Below are 19,978 nucleotides of genomic sequence, written 5' to 3'. Positions count from 1 at the left end.
CCAGGGCAGAAGCAAAGAGGAGGCTTCAGCCCTGTCAGCAAGAGGGAGGAGAGGGTCTTAAGGCACTGCAACCCGAGGGCAATTCTGCACCTGTAGCCTCGGCTGCAGAGAAGCTCCCAGGCTGGACCATCCCCTTTGGGATATTGGGGGTGGCTGTTGCGCGGCCCCTTCCTCACCTGGGGCCCACGCATGCCGCCACGATGCAATCAGCATTAATTGCACGGGGAGCCTTTGAGCATGTCTTTAATAATACCAAGGGTGAAACAGGAAAATGCTATTGAAGCAAACCTCCCTCTTGTCCCACACCTTGCGTGCCAGGGGCCCATCTAATGTGCTCCTACCTCAGACAGGCATTCAGCTCTTGGGACTTTTGGAGCCCCACAGTGTTTGTCTCCAGCCAATATGGGTTTTTCTTCCAGTTGCTGCTGGAACCATTGTTTCATGTAAGTATTACACATACTGTTAAGTTCAATAATTAACACATCCCTGGCAAAGTAATAAGCCACCACCAGAAACATCAAAGGTTGGGATGGAGTCAGACCATCTCTCAACTGTTTCCAAAATGCTTCCGTAATGCAGAGCTGCATCTACTGCTCTTCTGCTGAGGCCAGAAAGATGGAATAACATTTGTGGTTCTGGTAGATAACTTTGAAAAAGCATTCCCTGTGGGATTTGCAGCATGCCGGTGCTGTTATCAGCCATGCTCTCTGGATTAGCAGAGCATGCCTGTAGGGATCAGTGCACCCTGTGAATCGCCAGCGTGCTGTGCAACATGGAACATGTAGCTTCAAGCTAGTGTGTAGCAAGGTAGACTTGGCAGAGAGCACTGGCTGCTGAAGCAGGACCTACAGCAGAGGTGACATGCCAGTGTTTCACCAAAGCATCCACAATCCCTTCCTTCCTTCCTCCCTTCCTTCCTCCCTTCCAGATTTTTAAATTTCATTCACAGAGAGTATTTCCTGCTCACAGGTTTAAGGGGACGGTGTCTTTTGTGGATGATGTTGCATGGCCCTCCTTAGCTGAGAGAACAAAGATACCATAACCCTCCATTCAGAAGCAGGTAGGGATTGCATTTGTTCAGCACTGAACCCAAGGTGCTTAGAGGTGAAGCAAATGCGTTTCCAGCAGAGACAAAGGATGTTTGAAAACACCCACTGTAAGAAGTGCAGCTTTCAAATGGGACTGTCAGTTATGCTGGAATTATTTGTTAGGCGTGCTGAGCGAGATGTTGTCAGACCCAACAGTTTGACACACAACGCCCAGCCTCCACTGCAGCAGTGCTTGTTCAGACAGCAGTCTTCCATGTAAAAGAATTCCCAGGAATGCTAGGCCAAGCTGAACAGAAATGCTGGCACCTTCATCCTTTGTAGAAAAACTCCTCTTCCCTGTCCTTCTGCTAAGACATTGCTGAGTGCTAGAGCCTGTACATGGTACAGACACACTTTCCTCATTCAGAAGCCTGTTTATGCTGCTGATGGGCATTGAGTCACATGGAACTAAATGAGGAGTGCTTTCTCCATGCCCAGCATACCATGTCTACTCCACAAAGATGTTTGTGGGGTATCTGGTTAAGATACCTCACAGGATACTCAGGATAGCCATGAAGAGATGGGGGTGTCCTTTTTCCATCTCCTCATGCTGTTTCTCCACTCAGGGACCAGTTTCTGCAAGTCTTCGCTGAACTCACAGTAGGGAAAATGGAAGTGAATGCATCTTTCCTTTAGAAAGTTTGATTCACCGCTTTTTCTGCTGGTTGTGTCTTCACTTTCCAGTAATGTCATTCTTACATGGCTTCCTGCAGCCTGAAAAAGACTGAGCATCTCTCATTGAAGGACCACATTGTTCAGCTGGAATGGTAAGTGGAGTGGCTAGAAAGACAGACCTGTCATTTGAAGTTTGGCTGCACTTGAATGAATGCCCAAGTTGCGCAGTTACTCAGACATCTTCTGTTCTCAGCTAACAACTCTGGAAGGAATTGCTGTTGGACAGTGGGTCCTAGCTGAGAAGGTGACCTTCTGAATGCCCTTTCCATCACCCATCAAAGCAACAGCTACAGGGCAGATGGGGTAGGGAACAGCCCTCTTGGGTAAAAAGAGGGAAGGAAATGGGTTAAAAATGAATCAATGATGATGATATGCCACCAGGTAGCCAGCAGCCATAGTGTCAGGGTGCTGTAACAGTGCTTGAATCCGCTGCCTGAGCTTTTGTGGACACTAGTCTGATTTACAGGAGTTAAAGGAATTATCACAGAGCCATCACCAGCTTTCTCCAGTTTTAGTCCAAAGAGATGTGATACTCTTCATGGTGCCCCTATCTAATTAAAATCATTAAGAAAACAGTGCAGACTAAAGAACCAACTTCTGTCGGCTTCCAAAAATCCACATATTCTGTTGGTTATCAGCCCTCAACAAATCTGCCTTAGACAGTGGCCAGTAAAACAGCTCACACTGAATGTGTTGCACAACTGGAAAGTGCTAAGATACTCTATGGGTAAATATAAAGTATTGTGTTGTTTGGGACAGAACAGTAGGATGGCTAGACTAGCAGGAGTCACTGTCAGGAATTATAGTCCTTGATTTCTCTTCATTGTGAAGTTAAATTTCTATTCTTGCCCCAGTCACTAAGTAATAAAGAAGGGATAAGTATTTAGGAACTAGATGACAAAAGGCTCTGCTGTGATGTAGGGACACAAAACGTATAACCCAAAGCTGTGCCCAAAAGCTAATGATGATATAAACCTAACCAGTAAAAACAGAAAAAAATGAAAACTGTTGCTCATGCATAAGCAAAGGAAATTATGGTCTTTATTCTCTAGACACAATTGCAAAGACCAATTATAGAAGAAAGCAACCGAGAGGTTCACATTTTGTGCCGCCCTCGGGTCACTTTGCTGACTCATGACCTCCTCACTCCTCCTCTGCTATCTTCTTGCCATGAAACTCACGGCTCTTCACTCGGAGCTTGTTGACCTGTGACTCTGCAATGTCAGCCCGCTCCTCAGCTTCCTCCAGCTCGTGCTGGATCTTGCGGAACTTCGAGAGGTTGACATTGGACAGTTCCTCCTGTGTGGGGAGAGGGAGTTGGTGGTGAGGAGCCCAGGGCAGGGGTTTCACTCCACCTGTGCCTTGGCGTTCTGGGGCTGTGGCTCTTCCCTGGGGGAAGGCACAAATCTCCATCCACCACCCATCACTGCTTACACGTAAGCCTCACCGTGACGTCCTCATCCTCCCTTACTCAGGAGCCCTCTGTGAAAAACATCACCGGTCCTGTGCCACTCTTGAAGAGCAATTTTGTCACTTGCATTTGTCATTTGTGTACTTACTCTCCCAGTACTTGCTGCCCAGCCATCCGTGTGATTTATTAAGGTGAGAAAGACCCTGAAGCCTTCTGCTGATCCTTACTAGCAGAGATTCATGACCTCCAGTTAACTTCAGCCAGTGGATATGGCACCCGGGGCTGTTCAGTCTGACCTCCTGTATACAACAGGCTGCAGACCTTCCCTCCGTTCGTCCCTGGCTGCCTCAGGGTGTGCAGAACTCAGCAAGGCCTCGTGACACCATACTCAATGGTGTGGCCAAGACTGCTGTGTCTTGGGAGTTTCTTTCCTGCCCCTTTCCTGGTATTCATAGCCATCTCAATGAGCGTGCTGCCCTACTGGAAGGTGGCTCTGGCCCATCCTTTGAGCAATACTTACAGCCTCCTCAGCTTGTCTCTTGTAGGATTTCACCTTCATTTGCAGCTTGTCCACCAGATCCTGCAGCCTGAGAATATTCTTCCGGTCCTCCTCAGACTGGAGTGGTTGGAAAGCAGGAAAGAGCGTGAATTACTGGTTCTGCACTGGATGAGGTTAACAATTCCCCTTGGGGATGGTGTGCACAAAATCTGACTTGCTGTGAGAAAACCCTGTCAACTGAGGGAGGCCTCCTGCCTTACCTGGTAGGTCAGCTCCTTCACCCTCCTCTCGTACTTGCGCACACCCTTCACGGCTTCAGCGCTGCGCTTCTGCTCAGCATCAACCTCCCCTTCCAGCTCCCGCACCTGCAACGAGAAGCCCATCTTTGGAGCTTCCCTGCTGGCTGCTAACGTGGTGTGCTCACTCATGCACAAAGAAAAGCCCCACGCACTCTGGCCTCCAGCTTCTGGATTTGCTTCTTGCCTCCCTTCAGAGCCAGCTGCTCGGCCTCATCCAGACGGTGCTGCAGGTCCTTCACCGTCTGGTCCAGGTTCTTCTTCATCCTCTCCAGGTGGGCGCTGGTGTCCTGCTCCTTCTTCAGCTCTTCTGCCATCATGGCTGCCTGATGAGAGCAAAGGGTCAAAGCCATTGTGGGGCTGGAGACCATGTGAGGGAAAATACGCCCACCATGGGCACAGAAGGGAGCCCCCAACTCACATCTGTGATGGCCTTCTTGGCCTTCTCTTCAGCATTGCGGGCTTCCTGGATCGTATCCTCCATTTCACTCTGGATTTGGGTAATGTCTGTCTCCAGCTTCTTCTTGGTGTTGATCAAGCTGGTGTTCTGTGCAACAGGAAGGACGGGATTTGTAATGTCAGATCTAATGCCTCAACACCAAGAGCTAAAAGTGTGAGTATTGTTTCTTGAAAGTCTTTAACACAAGAGTCCTCTTTAGGGCCACAGCTGCAAACCAGACATGGGTGGCTGTCTGGAGCAGCCCTATGACGGCGTGGCTCTGCATGTGTTTACACAGCAAACACTCACAAGATACATAACAATCACATTCTGTGTTGTGGATGGGACTAATTTCCAGAGCAGTGCCTGACCTGGGTATGGAGGAGCTGCACTCGTTCGGTGGCATCCAGAAGCTCCTGCTCAGCCACCTTCCTTGACCGCTCCGTCTGCTCCAGGGCTGCCCGCAGCTCCTCAATTTCAGCCTGCAGCAGGTTTGCTCGGCGCTCCACCATGGCCACCTGCTCCTTCAGGTCCTCCTGCGTCCTCAGAGCATCGTCCAAATGTATCTGGGTATCCTGTAAAAGGGACAAGAGAAATGGCAAGGTGGCAGCGTGCGCTTGGGCACCAGAATTGTCAGGGACGTCATTTCTCTCCCTGTAGCTTTGCGGAACGGACCTTGAGCACGGCCTGCGTGTTTCTCAGGTTCTTTTGTGCCTCTGCAGCCACGCGGTTGGCATGGCTCAGCTGGATCTCCATTTCATTCAGGTCTCCCTCCATCTTCTTCTTCAGACGCAGGGCCTCATTCCTGCTCCTGATCTCAGCGTCCAGTGTGCTCTGCATGGACTCCACAATTCTGAGGTGGTTCCTCTTCATCTGGTCAATCTCCTCATCTTTCTCTGCTATCTTCCTGTCAATCTCAGACTTCACCTGGTTGAGCTCAAGCTGGAGGCGCAGGATCTTCCCCTCTTCATGTTCAAGGGAGGCCTGGGAAAGAGTGAACAGGAATACTTTTCATAAGACAAATGTTGACCCCGAAGCCCTGAGGATAAAGGAATGCCACGTTTAGATAATATTGCCACGCTTTTATACAAACACTCTTTTCCTCCTGTGCCTGGCAATGACTCCGCAGTGCTTACAACGAGACAGAGATCCAAGACATGTAAGAGAGCCATAAGTAATGCTGTGTACCTCAGCTTCCTCCAGCGAGGCCTGGAGTTCAGATTTCTCCTGCTCAATCTGCTTCTTGGCTTTCTCCAGCTCATGAATGGCCTTGCTTCCCTCTGCAATCTGCTCTGAGAGGTCACCAATCTCCTCTGTGGGAGCAAAGGCCAACGGCACGGTCAGGCACGGAGCAGAACAGGAAGGGCCCTGCCGCACCAAGGTGACGGGCATCTTTGCAGACACGCAGGCACAGACCCCTGTGGAGCGGTGGGTAGTGGTGGGCAGTGGGAAAGGCCAGCCAGGAGCAGAGGGCCAGGGACTTACGCTGCAAGTTCTTGTTCTCACGCTTCAGCGTTTCCAGGTGGTCCAGGGACTCCTCGTAGGCATTCTTCATCTTAAACAGCTCCGTGCTGAGGGAGCGAGACTCCTTCTGGGAGGCCTCCAGCTCAGCCTGCGTTTCCTCATACTTCTGCTTCCATTCTGCCAGGATCTGAAGGGAAACGGCACGTGAGCGTGGATGTGGCAATCGGGAGGGGACGCTCTGCCCAGGAACCCCAGGGCTGGAGCCCACAAGACCTTGTCAAAGTTCTTCTGCTTCTTATCCAGAGCTGCGCAGGCAGCATTTGATCGCTCCACGTCAATCATCAGGTCCTCCACTTCATTCTGCAGCCTCTGCTTTGTCTTCTCCAGGGAGGCACATTTGGCATTCACGGCTTCAACGTGTTCCTCTGCATCCTGCAGGCGCTGGGCCAGCTTCTTCCTGGGGGGAGATAAGTACAGCTCCAGGTCAGAGACCAGAGGGCAGCCCATTTTGTACTTCCGTGAGAGGGCAGCTGGCCACTTCTGGGGGCTCTGAGCCCAGTGCCTTTCACAGTGTTTTTTCTGTTCCAAGACTGCATGCTGCCTACAGGTTCTGTCACTCTGTGTCCTAGCACCTAAGGAGTATTCAGACTGTTTTCGCATTTCTAGCCCTAAGGGCTACGTTTGTCCTTCCAGTTTGCACTTTTTCCACAGCACACTTTCCTGTCTCTCCCTCTGACCCCTCTACCACAAAGACAACACATCCCTGCCTTTGTCCCACCCCTGTCGTAACCCACTCCCAGAGACTCCACTTTCCCTTGACAGCCTCAGTCTTCTCCAGCCGTTTGACATCCCACTTCCCACGTACTTGGCCTCCTCCAGCTCCTCCGTGCGCTGAATAGCGTCCGTCTCGTATTTGGTTCTCCACTGGGCCACTTCGCTGTTGGCCTTGGACAGGGCGCGCTGCAGCTCCCCCTTGGCTTCCTGCTCCTCCTCGTATTGCTCCCGCAGCAGGTCACAGTCGTGGCGAGCAGACTGCAAGGCGTGGGCCAGCGCGTTCTTGGCCTGGGGAAACAAAGGGATCAGTAACCTGAATACTTGCCTTGAGATGCCTCTTGACAGTGAAACTGACAGTGAAATTGGGCTGATACTCTAACTAGGCAAATGCAAAGCTGGGAGCTGATGAAGCCTTCATCAATGTGTTCTGCAAGGTCAGGATGTGTTAGTGACCAGGGCTCTGGGGTCCGTAACCTGCTGTTGCTCTAAATGCTTTGACACACGTGTCTGCATCCTGTCCTAGAGAGTATTGTCAGGATCTCGTGAAAGCCTTGTGGACTACTTCCTCCAGGGTCAAAACCATTACGCTTCCTTCCCTCTCTAGCTTAGGAGTGAGGGTATGTGTGTTACTGGTGTTCCCTCCCGTACTACATGCGTTTTGGGGAAAGAATATGAAACCAGTCTTGGATTGGACAGGATTCTGCGGATGGTTTTGAGGTGATGTAGGTTGCGGACAGTAGGGTGCTTCCGGACCTTTATTTCTTCCTCCAGATGTCTCTTGAGCTCCTCAATCTGCTGGGTAAATCCTTGCTTGCCCCTAGACAGCTGAGAAATCAGAGCATCTTTTTCCTCCACCTGGCGTGAATATTCACCTGGTAAGGGTAAAGAGAAAAAAGGTAGCCCGACTACTATCAATACGACGGTTTCTGCATGTAAGCCCACGTCATCAGGAGTGGCCGGGAGAGGTTATAGCAGGAATCATCTTGCACCCTGTGGGATCCTCACGGCATGCAGGTCCTCACAGTGAAGCTCAGGAATGAGGATGTCTCACCTGATTCTGTCTGCAGACGAGCTCGTTGAGTATTGAGGTCATTGATCATGCGCTGATTCTGTTCCTCCTTTGTTTTAATCTCACTCAGCTGGTCTTCCAGAGTGCGGCACATCTTCTCCAGGTTTGCCTAGGGAGCAAACAGAAGGAAGGAGAGGAGATGAACACCTGGACTCTGCCCTGTGCTGACAGCAAGGACCTTTGTAATGAGAATGTGGCTGGTAGACATAGCCTATGTGCCATACATCGGCCCTGTGAGCATGTGCCACCGCAGTTCAATACCTTGGCTTTGGAGACAGACTCCATGTTACTGGCCAAGTCGTCAATCTCCATCTTGAGCTCACTCTTCTCCTTCTCCAGCTTCTGCTTCACTCGCTGCAGGTTGTCGATCTGCTCCCCAAGCTCAGCGGTGCTGTCCGCGTGCTTCTTGCGCAGGGCCGCAGCCGTGGCTTCGTGCTGCAGCGTGGCCTCCTCCAGGTCGCGACGCATCTTCTGAAATTCTGCCTCACGCTTCTTGTTCATCTCAATCTGAGCGGCGGTAGCCCCTCCGGCTTCTTCCAGGCGCTCGCTGATCTCCTCTAGCTCCCTCGACAGGTCAGCCCGATGCTTCTCGGCTTTTGCCCGAGACGTTCGCTCTGCCTCAATTTCCTCCTCCAGCTCCTCAATACGAGCCTGGGGAACATTAGGCACCCTTCGCACCCATGCCCTCCTCCTTCCCGACCTGAGACTGGCTGAGAGAGGGGAAGGGCCAGACACTTGCCTGCAGCTCCTTGATCTTCTTCTGTAACTGCATGCCCAGGGCTTGCTCATCCTCAATTTTGCTCTGGATCTGGCTGATTTCAAAGTCTTTCCTTTGGGCAAAGCAAACTCTGTTAGCGTCTGAGCAAAACCCCCCAAGCGCACCAGCCCCACAGTCTGGTGCCCCACAGCCACGCTTACTTCTTCAGTTTCTCATCCAGCTGCTGCTTGTCGTTCTCCAAATCCATGATGCTGTCATGGGCCAGCTTCAGGTCTCCTTCGAGTTTCCTCTTTGCTCTCTCAAGGTCCATGCGCAGTTTCTTCTCTTGCTCCAGGGACCCTTCCAGCTGAATAGAAGATAACCATCAGCGCTCTACCAGCCAGTTCTATAATCTATACCCGCCCTGTTCTTCTGGACAACCGTGCTTACATCGTCCACTTGCTGCTCCAGCTTGGTCTTAGCTTTGGTCAGCGTATTGACTTTGTCCTCTTCTACCTGCAGGTCATCCAGTGTCTGCTGATGGGCCTCTTGGAGGGCTTTCTTCTCTTTAGTCAGCTTGGCAATGGTCTCGTCCAGGGCCGCCATCTCCTCTGTGAGGTTTTTCACCTGTTGATTGTGAGAAAGTGCCAAATGTCTGTGTAGAAGACTTGACTGCTTATGCAGTGGCACTTTCCCTTTGCAGTGCTTAGCCAGGAGCTCGTGTATTTGGGCTGCCCCGCTGTGGTGCTCCTGGTATGTCCCAAACCTAGCTTTGTTCTGAGGATGCCAGGCTCATCGGGGAGGCATCTGTCCTTTGCCCTTCATGTGACTCCCCATGTTTGTACCTTGTTTTCGGTGGCATGTTTTTCCTTCTCCACTTTGGCCAACGTTAACTCCAGGTCATCAATATCTTTCTTCAGCTCTGAACATTCATCCTCCAGTTTTCTCTTCTTGGCTGTCAGCTCAGCATTGATTTCCTCCTCATCCTCAGCCCTTTCAGTCACCTCCTTAATTTTGGCTTCCAGCTGGATTTTGGTTTTGATGAGCTGGTCACACCTTTCCTCAGCATCAGCCAAGCTATCGGCTTCCTGGTGGGGAGACAGAGATTTTCATGGGTTATAATGTTTTGAAGTATCTCCACCCTGTCTTCTGCGTTACTGAGGAGGCATGTGTTAAAATGGGGGCTGAACCTGACTTCCACTCCAGCAACTGGAAGATCTTGCCTACTGGCCCACTGCAAGCCTTGTCATCTGGAATCATTATCGATTCCAAGGTTTCTGTGTCTCTTAAAAATGCCTCACAGAGAGGGTAGCTATGACAACACCTCACGCACCCACAAGCACGACAGAACAGCGGTCACTTCAGTTACTACTTTCAGCAGGAGCTAGGGCTTGGAGTCCTTTTGCCTGACAGAAACAGTATTCTGAAGCACTCTGACTGTATATTGTCCTTTTCCCAGGGACAAACGGGTGGTGACACTCACCGCCTGCACTTGGAGCTGCAGGTCATTCTTCTCCTGCAGCAGGACCACCATTTTCTCCTCCAGCTCCTTCCTCTTTGCCTCAGACTTTGCGAGCTCTTCCTTGGTTTTCTCAAACTCTTCCTTCATGTTGGCCATCTCTTTCTCAGACTCTGCACTCTTCAGCAAGGGCTTGATCTTAAAGTACAGCTTCATCCAGGGCCAGTGCTTCACGTTCATGAATGCGCGAACATTGTACTGGATGCAGAAGATGGACTCCCTGAAATGAAATTCACATGGTTATTACAGAGCTTCAGTGTGATGAACTTAATTTTTTTTTTAGTGAAATACCATGAGAACAAACTAAATATGAAAAATGTCTACCTCCTCTCCACCATTTTCCGATACTCCACTCTCATCAGGAAGCCTCTGCACCTGGCTTGTATCATGGTCATAATCTCTGCTAGTTTTTCATCTCTCATCTCCTCCAGCACACCTATCAGTCCAGCTTTGAAGAACACCTTAAGAAAATATTGCAGTATGACTTTTTTAGGTAATACAGAATAGGGGCACACACTCTGTCAGGATTCTAATACACCTTAATTTCATGACCAGCTTTACCGTGAGCCCAAAAATCTCTGCTTTGTATAAGCTCAGCCCTAAGAATTCTGTCCCTGTCTGAGCTGTGGTAAGAGTTCTGGTTTCTAGTTCAGCTGCAGCCTCAGCCACACCTCTGCCTGTTCATAGACCCCAGTGAGCTCTACTGTGACCTGAAGACTTTCTGGCTTGATGTTAGATTGATGTCATTGCTGTGGATCAGTCCAGGAATTAATGAGTGGGCCCGGGCCTTGCAAGCCTGTTTATATCAGACCCTGGCCAATCTCAGAAACCAAGGCTTTATGGCTTCACAACAGACCTTCCTTATTGACACAATCCTCTCTGATTATCTGGATTTTTGGTTGAACCTGACTACTGTTCAAGTGGCTTCCCCACTTAGAATCATAGAATCATTGAGGTTGAAAATTGCCTTTGAGATTATGAAGTCCAGCTATTAACTCAGGACCTACAAGTCCACCACTAAACTATGTCCCTGAGCAGCACATTTATATCTTTTGTAAACACCTCCAGGGTTGGTGATTCTACCACTTCCCTGGGCAGCCTGTTCCAAGGCCTGACCACCCTTTCAGTGTAGACGTTTATCCAACTATCCAATCCAAACTTCCCCTGGTGCAGCTTTAGGCCATTGCCTCTTCTCCTGTCACTTGTTATCTGGGAGAAGAGACCCGCTGCACACACACACACACACCCTGCCTACAGCCCCTGTCAGGCAGCTGTAGAATGTGACCAGGTCCCCCACAAGCCTCCTCCTCTCCAGGCTGAACACACCCAGCTCTCCCAGCCTCCCGCCCCCCCAAGACTGATGCCCCAGCCCCTTCCCCAGCCCCCTGCCCATCCCTGGACACGCTCCAGCCCCTCTACGTCCCTCTTGGAGCGAGGGGCCCAGAGCTGAACCCGGGGTTCGTGGTGCAGCTGCACCAGTGCTGAGCACAGGGGGATGGTCACTGCCCTGGTCCTGCTGGCCACGCTGTCTCAGTTACAAGCCAGGATGCTGTTGGTCTTCATGGCCACCTGGGCACACAGGGGGTTTATGCCCAGCCGGCCGTCAGCCAGCCACCCATGCCCTTTTCTGCCAGGCAGCTTCCCAGCCACACTGCCACAAGAGTGCCTTGCTTGAGTACTGTGGGGCTGAGTACCTGCTGACTGAGGACCCAATCGTACCAGCTCTGTTACTGTGCTGTGCTCCCTGCTTCTGACAGAGCAGCCTGCCCTTACCACTCCCTAACAAATTAACACAAGTATTTTCTATACCTTGGTGTGACCAAATCTGTATTGCGTGTGGTCCACATCAATTGACCCAAGCAGCTTCTCAGAAGCCTTCTTGCTGTCCATGAACTGTCCCTCTGGGATAGCGCTGGCATTAAGCACTCTGTATCTGTGAAAGAAAACAGAACATGCAGAAATTCCCATCACCAAAATGACCACTGTGATTGAACACCCTGCCTTCTCAGACTGCCTCATTGAACCAGTCTCATGCCTGAAGAAAGTTCATCCTTTCAGAACATGATATAAAGACTGTTACCATTGACTCTAAGTGCAAAAGAATCCTGATCTCAGCAATGTCCTATCACCATGAACTGCTTGTGAAACATTTCTACCTTACACCTCAGTACCAATTTAAAGTATAATGTTTCAGATATATTGTGACAGTCATACTCCTCATCTTGGTCTGAATGGGGAGAAAGGCGAAGCGCTGTTACCTTTGTTTGAAGTCAGCATACAGGACTCTGCTGGGGAACCCTTTCCTGCAAATTCTGATCCCTTCCAGCACGCCGTTACACCGCAGCTGATGCAGCACCAGCTCGTGCTCCATGGCACCTAACAAACGCCGCCGTTAATGACTTCCCCATTGTTTGATACTCAGGGAAAGCGCTTCTGTGGCTTGAGTTTTCCTCCTATTGCATTCGCTTACCAGGTGTTTTTGTTTCATTTGGGATGATGCATCGTACAAAATGGGGGTGAGTGCTGCGAAGATTTGTCATCAGCTTGTTTAAGTTCTCCTGTGAGATCATGAAATAATGTTTATATTATTAACTATAAGCACCAGAAACTTAACAGTGGATGCATCAAACTGAGTGTTTCAGGATGCAGTCCTGGCTTCTCTAAAACACTAAAGAACTCCCAAAGGGAAACTTGGAAACTGAAGGCACACAGATTTTTGGTTTTGAAATTATTTTCTAGATTAATGGCTACTATTACTTTTCTGTGATCTCCTTATACAAATACAGAGCTGCCATCTCACAGGTTTCCTTCCATCTGGTATTTCTTGAGGTATTTAGTAGGGCATTTTAAGTGGATGATGTGTTCTCTTGGTTAAACGAGACTAGCATCTGATTTGACATCAAAATGGGTTCTTTTTAAATGGATGGGATATTTGTACAGCCCATATAAATTGACATACTTAGTTATAATTCAATCTCCCTAAATGTCTCCACCTCAGCCAAATGGAAACTTTGAAAACATAACTGAAAACTGACCTCAAAAGTAATGAATTTGATGTAATGTAAAATTCACTCTCCTTCCTAATGAAAATAAATCATTGCCTTGCAATTTTAAAATCTCAAGGCATTTTTTTCTATTTTGATTTTTGATCATTATTTTCACATTATTTTCAAATTCTGCAACATGTCAATACTAAACAATCTTCATAGATATGAAAATTAGGTATGGGAAATATATCTTAAGTCTCCAGAGAAAAGTCTAAGGGAGATCAGCTGATTTGTTATTGACTCTACACTAAGCAGGTGAACTTCACCCTTATGAGATTTTCGTAGAATATTCAGAAAGGTAACAGCAGAAATAAAAGCAGTGGAAGAAATCGGCCAAAACATAATGATGCAATATCAGTAGTTAGTACAGAAAAAAAAAAAAAAAAAGTCTAAGAAAATTGTGTAGGAAGTTGCAGAAGGCTGACAATACCATTCTATCCCCTGAAAAAATACGAAGACAATGCAGGAATTGAGGTAGAGTTTTATGGTGTTCTAATAGGGTAATTCTGTAATTTCCAAGGGTGGCAATGGAAGGATTCTCAAAAATGTCAAAAGCTATTTCAGTGGGTATTTTTAATAGCGAGATAGTGACTTCTGTCACTTACCCGGAAAAGAGCTGAGACAGTCTGGAAAGAAGAACCCTTCTTCTTGCCACCCTTTTTGCCACCACCACCACCCTCTGCAAAAGGAAGAAAAAAAAAAAAAGCATTAAAAGATAGATATTGCATTTTAGAGACCGCAGAACACAAAACATGTTTAAATGTTCAGTGTTTACTGCTTTAATTCTGCATCAACAGTGTCCCACACTGAAAATACAATTGTTACAGAGCCGACCTGCATCTGCTCCACCATAGTTGGCAAAGAGTAAGGCCAGCGTCTTCAGGGATGATTTCTGGTACAACCCAATGACAGTTTCATTCAGGGGGTCCTTGTTCTTCTCCAGCCAGCCGGAGATGTTATAGTCCACCGTGCCAGCATAGTGCACCAGGGAGAAGTGGGCCTCAGCCTTGCCTTTGGCAGGCTTGGGCTTCTGGAAGTTGTTGGACTTGCCCAGGTGCTGGTCGTAGAGCTTGTTCTTGAAAGAGGTGTCAGTTGCCTTGGGGAACATGCACTCCTCTTCCAGGATGGAGAAGATGCCCATGGGCTGGAAGGTACCACAAGAAGTGACAGAGAAAGATGATAATGATGTGAAACATGTGCTATGATCATCAAAGGTACCACTCTGTTGTTGGTAACACCTCAGCCTGGGTAAGGGCCTAAGTTTCTCAGGAGCAGTTTCTCAGCCAGGGAGCTTCTTTCTGCCTTCCCTTGCCTTCCTGCAACACCTCTTCATGGAACTGGTAAAAACAGCTGTCTGGTTCAGGTTAGAATTGGGAGTCGAGTTGGAGGGAGAAGTGGTAAACAGAAAAATAGTTGGGCAAGTAGCTACAAGAGGCCTAGCAGTTTTGGGAAACCAGGCAAGATAAAATTTATTTCCCAGATTTGTGTGTGGAGTTCTGATTTGAGTCTTCAGTGGAAAAAGAAAGGGAGGCTGACTCCAGTTTGTTTTAAAGAAGTCTGTTGGTAGGAGTCGAGGCTATCTTCTCTGTGCTTGAAGGCCAGGTACTGCAGGATTGATGACACAGATATGCCTTTCCTGATTTCCTTTTGCCAGACTGAACCAAATCTCAGTGCAAAGTTGTTTGTTTAACTGACACTGAATGTCTGGCTGTGAGTTCTTTCTGAGCTGAATCTGACTCAGAAACATCACAGAGTCTGAAAATACATTGTACACTTGCATGGAAAAGGTACCTTCTCAATGAGCTCAATGCAGGCAGCCAGGTCCATCCCAAAGTCAATGAACTCCCATTCAATTCCCTCCTTCTTGTACTCCTCCTGCTCCAGCACGAACATGTGGTGGTTGAAGAACTGTTGCAGCTTCTCATTGGTGAAGTTGATGCACAGCTGCTCAAAGCTGTTGAACTGCCCAAAGCAAGGAGAGGTTTCTCAAGGTGTGGCAAACACCACAGGGTTTTGGCAGTGTTCTCCTAATGCTGTTTGAAGTTCCCCAGATGAAACACCACTCCTAACCGTACTGCAACGGCACGTGTACCCGCAGCAGCAGGACTTGTAAAATTTACCATCCTCAAACGATTTTAATATTATTATTACCTTTGAGATCCAGCTAAAAGTAACAGTCCTTTTCTACTGTGTTACTCAAAAGCAAACCCTTCGGTAAGCTTAGCTGCAGCATTGCGTAGGTGTCTCAGCCCTCTGACCTCCCAGAGAGTGGAAACCTCCTCGGTGTCCTACCCAAGGATTTCTCTGCCCTCAGACCAACAGTCCGGGGGTTTCTCTGCTCTGACAAGAAGTCCTAGCATCAGCACTGCACTCACAACACAGGAAACATGCTGTGAACTCTCCCATGGCACTTTCCTTCCCTTGGCAGCCCAAGAGCATCCACGGCTTCAGCCCACATCTGCGACCCTTAGCCCTGGAGCTGCCTCTTTGTTTGCCAGACCTAAGGCCTTTGCAAGCTCAAGGGCCTCTGAGAACATTTGTCAGAAAGCAGAACTTTCTTCTACATGTTGACAGCGTTGAAATCAAAGTGCTTGTTAGCAAAGCCCTTTGAGGGTGCTACTGTGATGGAGGAGAGGGAAGGGTTTCTAGAAAACTGCACATGAACAGGATAAACTTCTGAATCTTCTTAGGAAGAAGTGTGTTTCTGAATCCTCATGAGCCCTCCCTGCCTCGCCCTTGGCTATGGTGCCACATCCTTGTTCCTTACATCAAAGATCTCAAAGCCAGCGATGTCCAGGACACCAATGAAGTACTGTCTGGGTTGCTTGGTATCCAGCTGTTGGTTGATACGAACAACCATCCACAAGAACATCTTCTCAAAGACAGCTTTTGCCAGGGCGCCAACTGCATTGTTCACCTAAAACAAAGAAGCAAGCATCAAAGTTACTTCCTAGGCTCAAAGAAGAATGCTCAAGTACTCTTTCAAGGCATGTATTTTCAAACTCCACATTTTACCTGTGACACATTTTGACCTTTGGTCACATACTCATTCCCAACCTTGACGCGGGGGTAGCAGAGGGCCTTGAGCAGGTCAGCTGAGTTCAGGCCCATCAGGTAGGCAGCCTTGTCAGCCACTAAAGAGGCACGGAGAGAGAGAGAAGCGTTTCTCCTTAGACAATGGCTAAAATTTGGCCAGCATGAACAACTCTGCTTCTCATATTCTAGAAGTGGAAAAGCACTGGTCTGGTCTCATACAGAAGGCCTGGGTAGGAATGCAAAGTCTGGAAGCTAATGACGGCTTTCTTGGAAAGGAAGAACAGGTATGGCTTGGGCAGGAATACCTTGAATCTGCAAGTTCCCAGAGGAACCCCAAAAGCCTCTGGGAATTCACGAGGCACGCATACAGCACATTCCTTTTCTGTGGGAAGTGGATACTTTCATAGCAAACAGTGCAGGATGTATTTCACCAAACATATGATTGCACGTCAGGGTGACCAGTGGTTAAAGGTCTTAGAGAGAAGTATCCTACGTTGAAGCTGAAGTTCCCCCTTTCAGGCTGTGTCTGTTTGGGGAGTATCCGTTGGATAAAATAGTGGCATTTCCCATGATCAGGGAAGCACCTCTGCAGTCAGACAATGACCAAAGATGCTTTTCCGCAGTGTTTGATGTGGTGACTCAGGCCAACAAAGGCCTGTCTCTGGAGGCTAACATGCCATCTCTGCAAACAAAGAAGTTCTTTGAACGAGTCAGACACTGAACTTGCTGGTACCTTCTGTGCCATCGGGCTCTGCCTGCTCCTCTCGTTGTTTCTGCTTGAACTTCAGGTTCCCGTAGTGCATGACAGCCCCTGTCAGCTTGTAGATGGCTGTCTTCTCATCAGCAGTGAAGCCCAGGATGTCAATGGCACTCTGCAGTCAAAACAATGAAGGAAAATGCATGTCCTTAGCAGGCCACCTATGTCACCATCAAAACAAGTGTACAGTAGGTACCTCTTTTCTGTGTCACTTACGTCTGTAGCCATGAGCTCCTCCTGGTCATCAATGCTGGGAACAGTGACCTCACCTTGACTCACATAGTGGAAATCAAAAGGGTTGGTGGTAATGAGGAGCATGTCTGAAAGCAGGAAGAGGCAAGGCAGACGCTTAGTTTTGCCAGCCAGGTAACAGAGGGAACTGCTGCTCAGCAATCATCCCCAAAAAGTCATAAAGACCCTTCCTACCAATTAGCTCCGGCTTCTTGTTGGACATGATCTGATAGAATATGTGGTAGCTTCTTTCTGCTGGGAGCTGGAAAGTGACTCTGGACTTCTCCAGCAGGTCTGCCAAGGAGGGTAGCAAGGGTCAGGCACTGGTACTCACATGGAGCTGGGAATTTAGGAAGGAGTGGGATCAGGCCAGGAGAGCGACTTACAAGTTTCAATGTCAGCAGAAGCCAGTTTGCCTGTGGCCCCAAAGTGGATTCTGATGAATTTGCCCTGTTAAGGAGAAGCAGCGGCATTTCAGCCTGGAGGCGTTTCATTGCTGTCTCCTTCTGTGAGAATGCCACTAGCCCATCACTACTGTTAGAACAAGGAGCAATTTCTCCTAAAACAGCTTACAAAGCGTGAGGAGTTGTCGTTCCTCACGGTCTTGGCGTTTCCAAAGGCCTCCAGCAGTGGGTTGGCGCTGATGATTTGATCCTCAAGCGTTCCCTGCAGGATGAGAATTATTGCTGCTTATCCTTTCCAAAAATCACGTCAGGAACAGAGGAAAGCATCGGTTCCAGCCAGCACCTGTTACTTTACCTGCATTTTGCCTGACTGCTCCTCTTTCTTCTTGTCCCCGCTCGCTGCAATTGTTGCAAAGTACTGGATGACACGCTTCGTGTTCACAGTCTTCCCGGCACCGGATTCTCCGCTGTCAACCCAAAGAGAGACACAGAGAGCGTGTGGTCAGGCAGGAGGTCCCCTGGCACCGGGCAGCCCCGCAGGGACCCGAGCAGGGGGTGTACGTACGTGATCAGGATCGACTGGTTCTCGCGATCTGTGAAAGAGGACAGCAAATGTGAAAAAATAAATGCTGAACTACTTGTTACTCATGAACCTGCTCCAGCATTAGAAGTGGAAGTGGAAAAGAAGCATAGAAACCCCGTTCAAATGACCATTCTATTTTTAATCTATAGTCAGGGACTCTTTTGAACAGTCAACATCATTACTCTGTGATGTTTGCTAATGTCCTTGTAGGATCATAGAACAACTGTAGATGTGTAATGATCAAATCAATCATTGATTCAGTTCTGCATATTGCAGTTTGGTGCACAGACTTCTAGTCCTTTCTGGTCAAGTAACATTAATGCCTAAGAAGCAAATCCACAAAGCAGGAGTATCACCTAACAGCTAATTTGGAAGGAAGGCATTTATCATCGTTTCCAAAGGGTGCATTTTCACTGGGATTCTGGCTCTGGTTATTTCCCAAGAAGTTGCAAATACCAGAATAACACTTAAAATCAGATCATATGCTTTTTCAAACAATGTCTCATGAAGCCAAATCAGCTATAAATTCACCTACACTGCCGTTTTCAAAGAGATTGGTTAGATTATTCAGAGCTCTATTAATATTTTCTGTCACATCTTGAGCAAATCAGATCTCAATAATAGCTAGGGAAGAATTTTTGTTTCACGTGTCTCAATTCATCCAATCAATTACACTTCACTGTAAGTTTTTCAGTGCTCTTGTCTATATGGTCTCAATTAGAGTTTTAAAAATCAATAGGGCAGGACTGTGCTTCATGCATAACATCAGCAACTGTTAAAATAAGTTATTTATAGGCTCATGCTGAAGTTTACACGTGCAAATATTAAAAAAAACACCACAAATATTTTATTGCCATGAAGATGTTGCCATTGTCTCACCAGTCAGCATGAATTGATAGGCGTTGTCCGAGATGGAGAAGATGTGTGGAGGGGCCTCCTGGCGCTTCTTGCCTCGGTAGGCCAACACCACCTCTGGGTTGTACACCGGCAGCCACTTGTAGGGGTTGACAGTGACGCAGAAGAGCCCCGAGTAGGTCTGCGAGGAAGGGAGACAGCACGTTGGCTCCCACTTGGCCTGGCAGAGCAGTTCCTCCCGGCTGCCCAAAGGCAGGCTGCTGCTGGTACTTACGTAGATCATCCAGGCGGCGTAACGCTCTTTGAGGTTGTACAGCACAGCGGGCTCGTGGAGGTGGGTCATCATGGCCATGTCCTCGATCTTGTCGTACTTGGGAGGGTTCATGGAGAAGATTTGATCTTCCTTCACGGTCAGGGTCTGTCAGATGAAGAGGGAGATGTGTGCATGTCAGCTAAGAGCTGAGACTGCGAACTACATACAGTTTTCAAGCCCTGGTTTTTACTCACTTCTCCTGCTTCAGACTTGACAGTGACCTTCCCTGATTCCCTGCTCTGGATTGTTCCTTTCACAAAGGATTCTTTAGGATGGACCACAAAGACGGATGTCTTGGCATCGAAAGGCTTGTTCTGGGCCTCAATTCTTTCCTTTTCCGATTTTCGGAGGTAAGGAGCCGCCTCCCCAAAAACAGCCATCTCAGCGTCTGCAGAGGCCATGGTCGCACTTATACAGGAGGCACAGTCAGCAGAGTACTCTGTAGGAAAGAAGACGCATTGAGTTAGTGCATAAACTGCTTAATGTGGATGAGAGGAAATCTTGCATTTTGATCTCTTCAAATATTTAAGTAGGTATAACCATTTCAAAATTTGGATTTAAACTTTTTAGTCTTAGCTGGAAATACTTTAGACACTAGCTATGCAATCAAGTATAGATCAGTTCTTTAGTATTGCAGTATTGTATTATATATAGCAGGAGTACTTCATCTTTGTGGACTCTAGTTTATTAGGATGTTGCTATAACAAAGACTTCATATTAAATATCTCTTTGATTTTTTAAAATGCTACCCAAGAGCCTCTGAAAGTCTTCCTTGCCTGATAGCAAATAGTGGCTTTTCACCAAAAAATTTACTTGCTATG

General features: G+C 48.2%; 1 protein-coding gene across 1 annotated transcript; it reads right to left on the bottom strand.

The window, feature by feature from the left end:
• Window positions 1-2,785: 2,785 nt before the first annotated feature.
• Window positions 2,786-19,596, bottom strand: LOC308069333 (myosin heavy chain, skeletal muscle, adult). Its single transcript, XM_080401468.1, has 38 exons — window positions 19,352-19,596; window positions 19,119-19,262; window positions 18,869-19,025; window positions 17,972-17,999; window positions 17,762-17,873; window positions 17,576-17,668; window positions 17,389-17,452; window positions 17,198-17,296; window positions 16,988-17,091; window positions 16,748-16,886; window positions 15,994-16,112; window positions 15,746-15,895; window positions 14,770-14,940; window positions 13,813-14,122; window positions 13,584-13,657; window positions 12,402-12,489; window positions 12,190-12,307; window positions 11,741-11,864; window positions 10,256-10,392; window positions 9,896-10,151; window positions 9,258-9,500; window positions 8,863-9,039; window positions 8,634-8,779; window positions 8,455-8,545; window positions 7,977-8,366; window positions 7,698-7,824; window positions 7,400-7,518; window positions 6,738-6,934; window positions 6,146-6,329; window positions 5,894-6,059; window positions 5,597-5,721; window positions 5,084-5,392; window positions 4,780-4,983; window positions 4,391-4,516; window positions 4,125-4,295; window positions 3,934-4,038; window positions 3,695-3,790; window positions 2,786-3,062 (listed from the first exon to the last, which is right to left on the bottom strand). Exons 1-38 carry the CDS (start codon window positions 19,556-19,558, stop codon window positions 2,907-2,909), a joined length of 5,826 nt encoding a protein of 1,941 aa, XP_080257594.1. The 5' UTR covers window positions 19,559-19,596; the 3' UTR covers window positions 2,786-2,906.
• Between the last annotated feature and the right edge of the window lie 382 nt (window positions 19,597-19,978).

This window comes from Falco punctatus, assembly GCF_963210335.1.
Source record: "Falco punctatus genome assembly, chromosome: 1".
Classification (NCBI taxonomy): Eukaryota; Metazoa; Chordata; class Aves; order Falconiformes; family Falconidae; genus Falco; species Falco punctatus.
Note: the sequence above shows the minus strand (reverse complement) of the source record. Positions and strands in the feature narration are given on the sequence as shown.